The sequence below is a fragment of the Babylonia areolata genome, chromosome 3, assembly GCF_041734735.1.
Source record: "Babylonia areolata isolate BAREFJ2019XMU chromosome 3, ASM4173473v1, whole genome shotgun sequence".
NCBI classification, from domain to species: Eukaryota; Metazoa; Mollusca; class Gastropoda; order Neogastropoda; family Buccinidae; genus Babylonia; species Babylonia areolata.
This window is the reverse complement of record NC_134878.1, coordinates 23,500,680-23,512,809: the sequence shown is the minus strand read 5'-3', so window position 1 is coordinate 23,512,809 and position 12,130 is coordinate 23,500,680. Positions and strand designations below refer to the sequence as shown.

Here is a 12,130-nt window from a genome sequence, read left to right as displayed (position 1 = left end):
TTGGATCTTGCTATACTGCATCAACATGACCAGTGGTTTGCACCAATCTGTCCAGTGTTACTGCACCAATCTGTCCAGTGTTACTGCGCCAACATGACCAGTGGTTTGCACCAGTCTGTCCAGTGTTATTGCACCAACATGTCCAGTGGTTTGCACCAATCTGTCCAGTGTTACTGCGCCAACATGACCAGTGGTTTGCACCAGTCTGTCCAGTGTTATTGCACCAACATGTCCAGTGTTATTGCATCAACATGACCAGTGGTTTGCACCAATCTGTCTGGTGTTACTGCACCAACATGACCAGTGGTTTGCACCAATCTGTCCAGTGTTACTGCACCAACATGACCAGTGGTTTGCACCAATCTGTCCAGTGTTATTGCACCAATCTGTCCAGTGTTACTGCACCAACATGACCAGTGGTTTGCACCAATCTGTCCGGTGTTACTGCACCAACATATCCAGTGGTATGCACCAACTTGTCGAGTGGTTTGCACCAATCTGTCCAGTGTTACTGCATCAACATGACCAGTGGTTTGCACCAATCTGTCCAGTGTTACTGCACCAACATGACCAGTGGTTTGCACCAATCTGTCCAGTGTTACTGCACCAACATGACCAGTGGTTTGCACCAATCTGTCCAGTGTTACTGCACCAACATGTCCAGTGGTATGCATCAACTTGTCCAGTGGTTTGCACCAATCTGTCCAGTGTTATTGCACCAACATGTCCAGTGGTTTGCACCAGTATGCCCAGTGTCATTACATCAACATATCCAGTGTTTAGCACCAGCATGCCCTGTGTTATTGCACCAGTACGTCCAGTGTTATGCACATAAGAAATGCAATTTATCATTGCCTCCATGTCAAATCATTTTAGGTCAGTTTCCATATCAGTATCAGTTTGTGGATGAACAGCATTAATTTGATGGTACTGACCAGTGTTAGGAGAAATCATTGCAAGATTTTAAGAGATGGCCTTTGTGCTTGGCTGTCTGGCTGTACAAACATTATTTGATTTGAGGTTGCCTTTCTGTTTTCTTCATTGCACTTATGACTTTTCATCAAAAGTTCACTGCATAAAGTGTATCCTCTCAGGCCTGTCCTGAACTTCACCGATCAGGAATGCAACTGTCATGTTCACTCAGTCCTTTATTTATTTGTTTATTGTTGACTCATTATCATAAACAAACTTCTTATGTTTTGGACCAGTTTACCCTGATGTTAAAGCTGCCACTTACTATTTTGACAGCAGCTACATACAGGACATGTTCACATTTCCTTAATGCACAACATGTCTTGAAGTTGCAGACTTTTATGTGTATATTTTTTCGGATTGCAAGAAGTGGATTAAGGATGGGGACCAAATCACAAATGGATGTACATTTATCTATCACTTCTGGGATTCTCACCACAGGCCTCATGGAGGAGTACATCAAAGCATGCAAATTTACAGTGACTTCTACTATCATGTCTGTCTTTTTGTTAAGTGTTGATGGATTGTCAGTGAGTTCTACTATCGTCTTTCTTTTTGTTAAGTGTTGATGGATTGTCAGTGAGTTCTACTATCATGTCTTTCTTTTTGTTAAGTGTTGATAGATTGTCAATGAGTTCTACTATCATGTCGTTCTTTTTGTTAACTCACTCAGTACGGCCAGTCCTCTCTTCTCCTCTACACAGACCCCTCGGATGTCCAGTGGGTGTCTCAATGACCCAACCTTTAGCTTCTGTCGTCAGAATTGTGGTATTCTTTGTCAACATTCACCTCTTCAGTATAAGAGCCTTCCGCTTGCAATATTTTGATGATGGTAATTGGGGTGAAACGCTGTTAACGTCGTCTCTTTCGCCGTTCGTATGGAGAGAGTTAAGTGTTGGTGGATTGTCAGTGAGTTCTATCTTGTCTTTCTTTTTGTTAAGTGTTGATGGATTGTCAGTGAGTTCTATCTTTTCTTTCTTTTTGTTAAGTGTTGATGGATGGTGTTGTTCAGCGATGGGTAGGGGAGAGGGGTAAACCAGGTTACTTTGTCTTCAGCATCATTATTTTTTTAGCTTCTTCCATACAGTCACAATCATGTCATTCTGCTTCAGGCAGCATCAGCCTTCAGTAATCATCATGTCAGCATAAGATCATCTAACACTGTTAGCTGCTGTGTTTAAGTGATATGAACAAATCTTTCTGACATTATTCAGCTAGCAGTGCAGTCACACAACTGAACAAAAAAGAATAGCAAACCGCTGGTTTGAAACCCCAATTGCTATGTAAATATATTTTATTTCGTACAAATGATGATCAGTGATTTTCAGAATGGTGTGTTGGGGCCTGCAAGCTACCTCCAGGGTATGATGATTATGAACATCAAAGAAATCCAATATCATAGAACAAATACATCATAAATAATAACTTGTATGTGGAAAAATGCAACAAGTGAAACACACAAAATGCAGTAAAAATCAAATGGACAGAAGAGCAGTATGCATCAACAGTGACTACTGTGTGATCAGTGCAATCATTGTTTAAAAAATCCATCATCTCAAATGAGCTTCCTTCATGTTGCAGAAGTTAAAAAATACAACAACAAAAAACAACACAAAAGTACCTGAAATTTACTACAATTAAAATATGTCAAGCTATACAGACAGCCCTTTTGTTGTTCTTGCTCCAAGGTGAAAGCTCAGTTGACCCCGAATCTGTATCAGGACAAAACATTCCAATCAGAAAACAACTCTATTAAACAAACACAATCCTGTCAGCTATGTCTGCCAAGCTGTGTCTGCCATCTGCCTGAATGTAGAGCTAATTCCACTGTATTGCTTGCAATGGGGGTTGACGCCTTTTCTTTAAACACATCCCAGATCCCAAATGCATCCCAACATGAAAAAAAAAATTACTTTCAAGAAAGTTCAAGCATATATATAATGGTATGCCTTAAAGTTAAATGTATGACAAAATAATTTCAAAGATCTAGTCACCCATCTGCACATAAGGCGTAGCTTAGTGGTAATTAAAAAAATCACAATACAAAGTAAAGGGTAGAGATGGGGTAGAGAAAACAGGAATCAGTATGGCTAGTGATTAACATGTAATTTTGTTGTTGTTGTCAAGTGTTTTCTTAAAATAATAAGCTAACCATGAAAGAAAAAGACGCTGATCAATGTTTCTGGTAACACTTTTTGTTTATAGTCCTTGTCTTAGTGTTTTGTTTTTCTTCTGCTATTCTCCTGCTTTTCATTTATCTATTTATTAAAATTCTAAGGACAAACTAGAATTCCACCTCCCATCCCTCCTTCTGTCAGAAAGTGGTGACAAAAAAATGATTTATTCAGCTTATACTGACTTCATGTAATATTTACTGTGATTTACATACCATTAGTGTAAACAAACTCAGTGATAGTGTATGTGTGTGTGTATATGTGAATACATCTTTCAGCAAATTCTGTCCATATAATGGCAGTATGTAACACAATAACTGTTAATTACAGCACCAATATGCCACGTTCCAATTCTTTCGAAAGTCTCATATTTTGTTGCAACTTTTAAATTTCAAGTTTGAAATTTTGTTCTAAAACGTGACAAATCACCGGTGATCTGAATACTGCGTTCATGAATTTTGAGTGAATCTGCTAATAACGTTTTAGTTACAGGTCTTGTCACATTCAAAATAAAACCAGAGTCAGCCTGTATTTCTAACATTTCCTCCTGTACAAACACAACCATATGCCCGCCCAGACCATCATGTCTATCCAAAGACTTACCAGCAGCTTCTCTGGGGTAAACATGCAAACAAAAATGTATTTCAAAAGGGAAAGCCAAAAGAAAAAAAAATCACAGACAATGCGTAGCCTCACAACCTAACAAAAAACCTAAACAGAAAATGCCAGACAGGACTCTTGGAATGCTTGAAACAAAACCATGTTAGACATCCAGGGATACAATCCACGAACCTTGGTACCAGTCTATCCATGCAAGGTGTGGGGCAGGGGTGGGGGCATGAGAACAATCCAGAGGTGGTAGAACTGCGTGATGAATAACCGGTGGAGTGGAAGAGGGTCACAAAGCAGAGAACTGACGAGGACCATGCACCCACAGCGGACATCGCTCACTGCTGACTCTAACCTTGAACTACAAGAATGGGAAAGGTCACTCCATTCCAGCTGCTCATCATTCACAGTGATTGGCAGTGTGTAATGCTGTTTATCTTCCTCCTGATAAGAATGATGCACTTCTCCCACTACATTTGACAGCCCCAGTCAACTGCGTCATTTGGTGCTTTGATGTATGTGTTATGTTAAATATGGGTTTTGTTTCCAAATTCAGTACTTGGGGGAGTGCGGGGGAACAAACTGAAATGTGCAAATGCCGACTCCAAGAAGAATACATTTTAATATAATAGCACTGAAATGTTGTAAGGAATGTCCTACCACTGGGCACAGGTGAACACAAATCTGTGGCATAAATCTGGAGGAATTTTTGTTCCAACTTGAGACCAGAACAAAAAAAGTCTATAGTGACTGCATACCTGGGCGGTTTTGTCCTGTAACTTTATTGATATGGCAGACATGTCTCATATCACCGATTCCTTTTCACTCTGCGGTTACTGAAGAACTATTGTGAAGCAAAATTAACTTCAAGGCGGCAGCTGAGAGCAATCCTTGTCAGTTCTCCCACTTCCTCTTCCACTCCTGTTTCACAACACTGCACACTCTTTGTAGCCTGGCATGATCATAAATGGAAAAAATGTACAATCATCATTAACACTTTGCATGTTCTTTGATCACAATAGAAACTATCAAATTCTTAATTACAAAACCAACAAAGATTGCATTGAGCATGATTATAAACACTTCTAGATTTAAGAAAGAGAAACACACAAGAACAATAGCTATCAATGAAATAAATTCCTTGTATTCAGCTGCATAAACTGTCCTTCCTTGCATTCTATATAGACACGTAGAATGAAAAGGGCAGTGGCGTGAAAAAAGATGCACACTAGCTGGGAGAGAGCTGTGCCTTAACTGACATGGTCAACATGTACATACATTGTACCAGTGCTGAGAAAAGATTAAAGTGATGAACTGTGCCCATTTTAACCACAGTTAAAGGAACAGGGATGAAGACCAATATATAAAAAGAAAAACAAACCCAAAAAACTGCAGACATGAAGATAATCTCCAGTTTCATGTCAACCTACCACTATCGTTCCAATACAAACAACAGGAGGAAAAAACAAGAAGAAAACAAGTTTATCATTCATATCAGTTGAAAACAGTGGTCAGTTTTGTAATATATGTCCTCTCTGAACCAAAATTTCAGTTTAGAGTTTGAATAATACTGTACATTTCTCCCTTTGCAACCCTTTGTAAAAAATGTGCCACAAAAGATGGGATGATGTCATGAATGGAGAGGATTTATACTAAGGTTTTGATTTTAACCAAAAAAAAAAAAAAAAGGAAAAAAGATAATTTTCCTGTATTATAGTGGTTTTTGGAAAGTTCCCCAGATCAAAATGACTGGCACAATCTTAATTCAGTGTGCTAATCTTTGACCGAATATTTAAACAAAATATCATTTTGATAATTTCATATATTAGTGGATACTCATCTTGTCAAAGCCTTCATTCACTATCTTTCCACTGCCTCCAGGAAATGTACATGGAGGAAAAGAACCAGATGAAAGGCTGACTTGTTGGACCATGTGCAGAATGCGGACTTTTTAGTTTTCTGGCCTAACAAAAATATTTCAATGCTTTCACAATTCTATATAAATGGCATTTTGCTTCCACATTTCTATTGTACATCAACAATATTGTATACCACATTCACCAGTTACTGCTGATGTTCCTGTTCTCCTGCTGTCTGTACATGTACAAAAACCAGAAAGACAACAAATGTACAGCCCATGTTCTAGGTACATCTCAATCAAAAACCAAACCTCGAACTCCCCCCAAAACCCTGGAAAATAAGGGTAAAGATCTGATTAAGCAGTCGGACTGGTTTTTACAGCACAAATTATCATTACTTTGACATATCAGAATCATGTTGGTGTGGTCCTTTACATTAACAAAATTATTTTGATCATTCAATTTTCCTTCACCCTCTGTATACATATTTCATGTACTTCTTCATGACTGTTGGTTTTAACTTCTTTACTTGATGATAGTCAGTCCACAGAAAACCATTAAAATCACTATTTCAGCTTTGTCTCATCCTTTCATCCATTGGGGTACATGTTCTCTACACACTAAGGAAAAGGGAGGGAGTGACAACCAACATCTCCAAGGAGGGAAGGGGAGGGGCGGTGAGAACATTAATATGAAACGTTTTCTCACATTTGTTCTTGCTTTCACATCAACAGTGGTGGTAAATGTATACACAGGTTGAGGAGGGTAGGGGCTGGGGCTGGGTGGTTCATAGGGGAAAGGGAACTGAGAGGATAGGGGGTGGGGGGAAGAGTAGGGAGACTCAAGTGCCAAGTGCAAAGAGAAAATTGGAAGTGAGGACCAACACTTGACGATTTGGATCTGTACATACATTCCATCACAATATTTGCTGGTGACTGGACCAATGTGTGTCACACATAAATCGAAGTGTAAAAAAAAAAAAAAGCTACCACCACTCCAGAAAGGGTAGTATCAAGAGTCTGGTGAAATAAGCTTTCTCACCTACTGTTTCTTGTTGCGAGAAACATTTGTGTACTTGGGAAAAGTTGAAGCATGTTGTACTCTGCAAAAGCATTAACTAACACAAACAACAAAATAATGAATTTTTTTTTTTCTCCACTGAATTAAGTTGTGAAAAGAAATTCGTATGCAGCAACTAGGCATGCATATGTAAACCCATTCCCCAACACACATACACTCATGCAAACTTTGCACAACCTTTCTAAAAGTTATGATGAATATGTACATACTGAGAATTCTTGCTAAGCACTCGTTTCAGGTTTTCACTTGTCTGTGGATGCCAGGGAGTAAGTGTGCATGCTGGTCTGAGTGTGTGAATGCTCAATCAGCAAGAAAGAGAAAGATGATGACTGAAAAGATGGGAAGAAAAAAAAAGTAAATTGATGTTGCAGGTGTACTTCCAAAACAATCTGATGTTTTGCTGGGAAGATCACTGATGCTATGTTTGCTGAATGACCTGCATACATTTTATCCTATTCACAATCTGTACAATGATCTTCTGCTTACAAATATCCATATAAATTACTGACAAAAATGGAATGCATGGTCACTCTTTGCCAGCTGCATTTCAAAAAAAAAAAAATCAAGAAAAAAGCAAAACCACTGAACTGATACTGTATTTAAATACATTTTGTTTAATGGAGTCCTAAATACATACTGTACAGCTCTAAATATTCTAAACTTTATATTGTTTAATCTAGCAGTTCCATGAATCAATCAGTATTTGCAGCAGTTCCAGTTTACCATTTTGTATTTTACAACCGAGTAAAAAAAAAATCAGGATTACCTACAGCCAAGAGAACAAAAATGGGGTGGAAAAAGGAAAAATCATGATAAAGAATGCAGTCTAAAGCCATACAAGTCAATCTTACCCTCCATCAGAGGTTTCATTTATTGCATATCAAAACTAGAACGGTAAGAAAAGTGTCAAATTGTTGTGTCCTGCACTTGCTGTTCATACATTTTCCTGCCAAGAGTACTACTGTCATACATTTGTAGTCCACTGTACATATACATTATCAAATTTGAACACGCAATCAAGAAATAATTTTCCACTCTGCATGTTGCAAGCTGACAAATGCATTTGAATGTGCAATCCATTCTTGATTATTTCAAGTAGAAGAAAGTAAAAGACCTGTGTAGCTACAAGGCCTGTAAATATCCAAAGATTTTGTAATCTGCATTCTCTTGGGCACTGCTGTGACAATGTCCAATTCAGTGCCCAATGAACACACAAATTTTGTTCTCTGATGAGCTGTTGCTGATGGCTAAAACTACACCCACAATCTGAAAGACCGCAACATTACTTGAATGTTGTGTCAGTCAAAGTACAGTGACTGATTTGCTTCAAAAGTCAGGAAGTCTACTTGTCAACCACTTGTGCAACCAATCAGACACTTGTATTCCTACAGCTTGAAGTTCCCTGGTTGTCTTTCAATCAGACACTTGTATTCCTACAGCTTGAAGTTCCCTGGTTGTCTTTCAATCAGACACTTGTATTCCTACAGCTTGAAGTTCCCTGGTTGTCTTTCAATCAGACACTTGTATTCCTACAGCTTGAAGTTCCCTGGCTGTCTTTCAATCAGACACTTGTATTCCTACAGCCTGAAGTTCCCTGGTTGTCTTGTGAAGCTCATTCAATGTTTCTGAAACAGTGTTGGTGGCAGCAGCAGCAGCAGTATCACGGGGCTCAGGGTCTCTCTGTTAGCCATGACCTCTGTCAGGACAGAATGACCAGGGTTACTTTGCCACGGGAATTCTTCAGGATGTTCACCGCCTGTTCGTGGGTGACACCGTCCAGGCTCTGTCCGTTCACTGAGAGGATCTGATCCCCTCGGGCCAGCTGACCATTCTCAGCAGCAGCCCCCTTGGCAAACACGTTCTTCACATAGATGGGGAGGTCGCCATGGGGTGACCCATGACCCCCCACAATGGAAAAGCCCAGTCCATCAGGCCCACGCTCCAAGGTCACCGTTTTCTGGGGTGGCTGGCTGCACAACACAACATGAACAAATCCTGTCAAAAAAGTTTGCATCAGTTTGACATGGTACAGTATATGACACCAAACCTGTCAACTCCTTTTCTGAGGTCATTCAAAATAATACACATAGATTATAACTTTTGTTTTGAGTCATGCGTTTTCTGCTTTGAACATTCCCTGTCGGACTTTGTAAAACATAGTGTGTTGCAAGCTACAGCCAGTGTACTTGTTCTCTTTGGCTAAGACTCCCCAAGGCCTTGCTTCACCTTAGCCAAAAAGCCTTTCTTCTGCAAGCCTTGACTACATCCATGGGTATGACTACGGAACGTGATGGTTGTTCTAGCAGCCAGCCTTGATATTTAGTCAGTTGAAAATCCAGCATGTTATCATTCTGATCACAACTGGGCTGCCTCCATCTGTGAGAGGAAAACATTCTATGAAGTCCACTCAGATGGTAATGGCAATGATGTTACGGGTCCTAGAAACTTTGGGTCTCTTTCAGCTTGCTATCATCTGTTCAGCTCTCTGAGCATTTCGTGACAAGGTTGTGCCTATAGAATGACCCTTATGGTTCCCAGGTGGACTACTTGTTCTGGGACTTCTTACTACAGTACTTAAGACATCTGACATGGACTGTCCCCCATTCCTCTCCATACAAAATGAAAGACCCCCTCCATCCATGAGGGGAGGCCATCCCAGACAGAGTAGGAAGGCCACTCTCTCCCCCCATCCTCATCAGGAGGGTGAGACGGTCTTGCCCACCTACCCTCATGGAGGGGGAGACTGTTTCACCCACCATCTCTCACAATGGGTATTTCCCCATCGCACCACACACAACCCAGCCAACCCACAGTGACTCTTCACTGTGGAAAAGTGCAAAAGCTGGGTCTTCTTTTGGAGAAATGGGTATTGCTATAACAGACAGGGTCAGTAAGCCACAGAATTTAAAACAAACAAACAAAAAAACAATAACACACCCACAGCAGTCACAATGAAAACAAGGACACGTCCAGCAGGACAGAGAACCTCAAGCACAGTCCCTGCACAAACACTTACCCCTCATCCTCCAGTTCCACGGCCACGGTCTGAAGTGTGGGGTCACCCGACTGATCACCGCTCACCTGTCGAGACCTCTGACCTCCTGTCACGCTCACCACCGTGTCCTCCCCTGCAAGGTGAAAGCCTTGACATAAACTGTGAGAATTTAATTGAAATGCTGACAGTCAATCTAATGTTACATTTTTTTTCTGAATGTGCATGGTACCAACCAAGTCCTTCCCATACAACATTATATTAGTAGAATTAAATTTAATCCTTTCCAATACAAAATTCAAGATGCCATTCAAGACATTATGTCACTAAGATGAATACAGTACTAACCCTTTTGAAGTTTATAAAAATTATCAATGAATACAGTACTAACCCTTTTGAAGTTTATAAAAATTATCAATGAATACAGTACTAACCCTTAAAAATCATCAATGGACTAACAGTTTAATCTTTCACGTGACAGTAATGCAACCCCTGTTTATGTTTTCCACCCACGAAAATGCGTAGCTGTTTGTATGCTTTAAAAGGTGAAACTAATAATGGTGATAAATTTCTCAAATGCCAACAACAGTTGTTTGAAGCACCACAGCAGTATTGGTCAGGCACTGGACTTCTGCTTCAGTGTTCACCGGTGATCGAGAATCAAAACCCCATTTTGGAATGGAGCTGTGTCCTTGGTAAAGGCACTTCACTCTTTCTTCCAAACTCCACCCCGGGTGGAAGAAGCTTAAAACAGTGGAAGGAGAAGGCTGGGCTCCACCATCCAATGCTGAGGCCCAGACACACTGAATATTAATTCACCGCCCCAATGGCTGTAAAGGGCTGTGAGACCATCAACCTTCCTTTTCTTCGTCTTGCTTTTGTTTTAGTTCTTTGCAATAACCAATGCAGCATATTCACAAGGTCACTGTCTGAAAGGGTCAGCAGAGAGGTACAACCTTTGACCTTTACCTTGCACAACCTGCAGGGTGACAGGACTGGAGGCTTTCAACAGCTGGACAGCATCAGCATGACCCATGCCATCCGTGGACACTCCATTGATCATCAGGATTTTGTCCCCTACCTGCAAACACATGTTCACTGATGTCACATCTACTGCTTTTCTCAATCAAATGCATGGGATAACACTGCAAGTCTGTGATGTTAAATTTCATGCCATTATTTGCTTTATTTAATACAGCATGACATATGTAGAACCAGTTCTTGCCATTATTTGCTTTATTTAATACAGCATGACATATGTAGAACCAGTTCTATGTCCTGGACAATGCTGAAGTTTTTGGTTTGGTTTCTGGTCACTGGCAAAGCCATCTTTTTCATAAACATGACACTCCTGTCAAACAAACAAAACACCTGTGACCATAACAACTGACAAAGACAAGAAATTACATCAATTGTAAAACAAAACATGCTTCTGACACCAAAACTATATATGAAATTGTGATTATTATTTACACATCCTAAAAGCTGATGGTCCCGGTCCCCATCCCCACCTTCCTGTACCATAAACATTAATCAATTTTTGTTTCATTTCCTCACACTCGTACTTGGTTGTTGTTTTTTTAAATGTTTTTATATGAATGTAAGTTGGTTTGTGTCACAACTGATAATAACTATAAACACACACACACAAACATGACATTTTTTGCTCAACAAAGAAACATGAAGAATCAATCACAAAGACGACTTCCTTCTTCTTCCTTCTGCGTTCACTCGTATGCACACGAGTGGACTTTTACGTGTATGACCGTTTTTACCCCGCCATGTAGGCAGCCATACTCCGTTTTCGGGGGTGTGCATGCTGGGTATGTTCTTGTTTCCATAACCCACCGAACGCTGACATGGATTACAGGATCTTTAACGTGCGTATTTGATCTTCTGCTTGCATATACACACGAAGGGGGTTCAGGCACTAGCAGGTCTGCACATATGTTGACCTGGGAGATCGTAAAAATCTCCACCCTTTATCCACCAGGCGCCGTCACCGTGATTCGAACCCGGGACCCTCAGATTGACAGTCCAACGCTTTAACCACTCGGCTATTGCGCCCGTCACAAAGAAGACAAACTCACCCTGAGCTTTCCAGACCGAGCAGCAGGTCCATCCGGGTTGAGGTTGGCGATGATGATGGGCACGTCGCCCAAAGGGCTGCCCAGGCCCCCCGCCACGCTGATGCCCAGAGAGCCGCTCAGGTCATGCTCCAGCTGTACCGTGCGCAGGTGACTAGCGTCTTCACTCTGACCTGCTCACACAACACACACTGCCACTGTCAGTGCCACTCATGCTACTGCTGGAAACGAACACTGGCTACATTGTTAGTTCTTATAATATTGCTTTTTTTTATGGATTGATGTAGGTAGGCATATAGCGCCGGTCCTCAATCAAAGACCAAGCCCTAAACACTTACCAAACACAGACTGTAATTG

At 40.7% G+C, this 12,130-nt stretch overlaps 1 protein-coding gene across 10 annotated transcripts in view; it reads right to left on the bottom strand.

The window, feature by feature from the left end:
* Nucleotides 1–2,687: 2,687 nt before the first annotated feature.
* Nucleotides 2,688–12,130, bottom strand: part of LOC143279854 (multiple PDZ domain protein-like) — a 190,890-nt gene continuing 181,447 nt past the window's right edge. For all 10 annotated transcript variants that reach the window (XM_076584099.1, XM_076584101.1, XM_076584102.1 and 7 more), the window contains 4 exons: nt 11,777–11,946; nt 10,656–10,767; nt 9,711–9,822; nt 2,688–8,664 (listed from right to left, as the gene is read on the bottom strand). In XM_076584099.1, the coding sequence (XP_076440214.1) occupies nt 8,394–8,664; nt 9,711–9,822; nt 10,656–10,767; nt 11,777–11,946 (665 nt within the window). In that variant the 3' untranslated portion in view covers nt 2,688–8,393. The remainder of the gene's footprint in view (nt 8,665–9,710; nt 9,823–10,655; nt 10,768–11,776; nt 11,947–12,130) is intronic.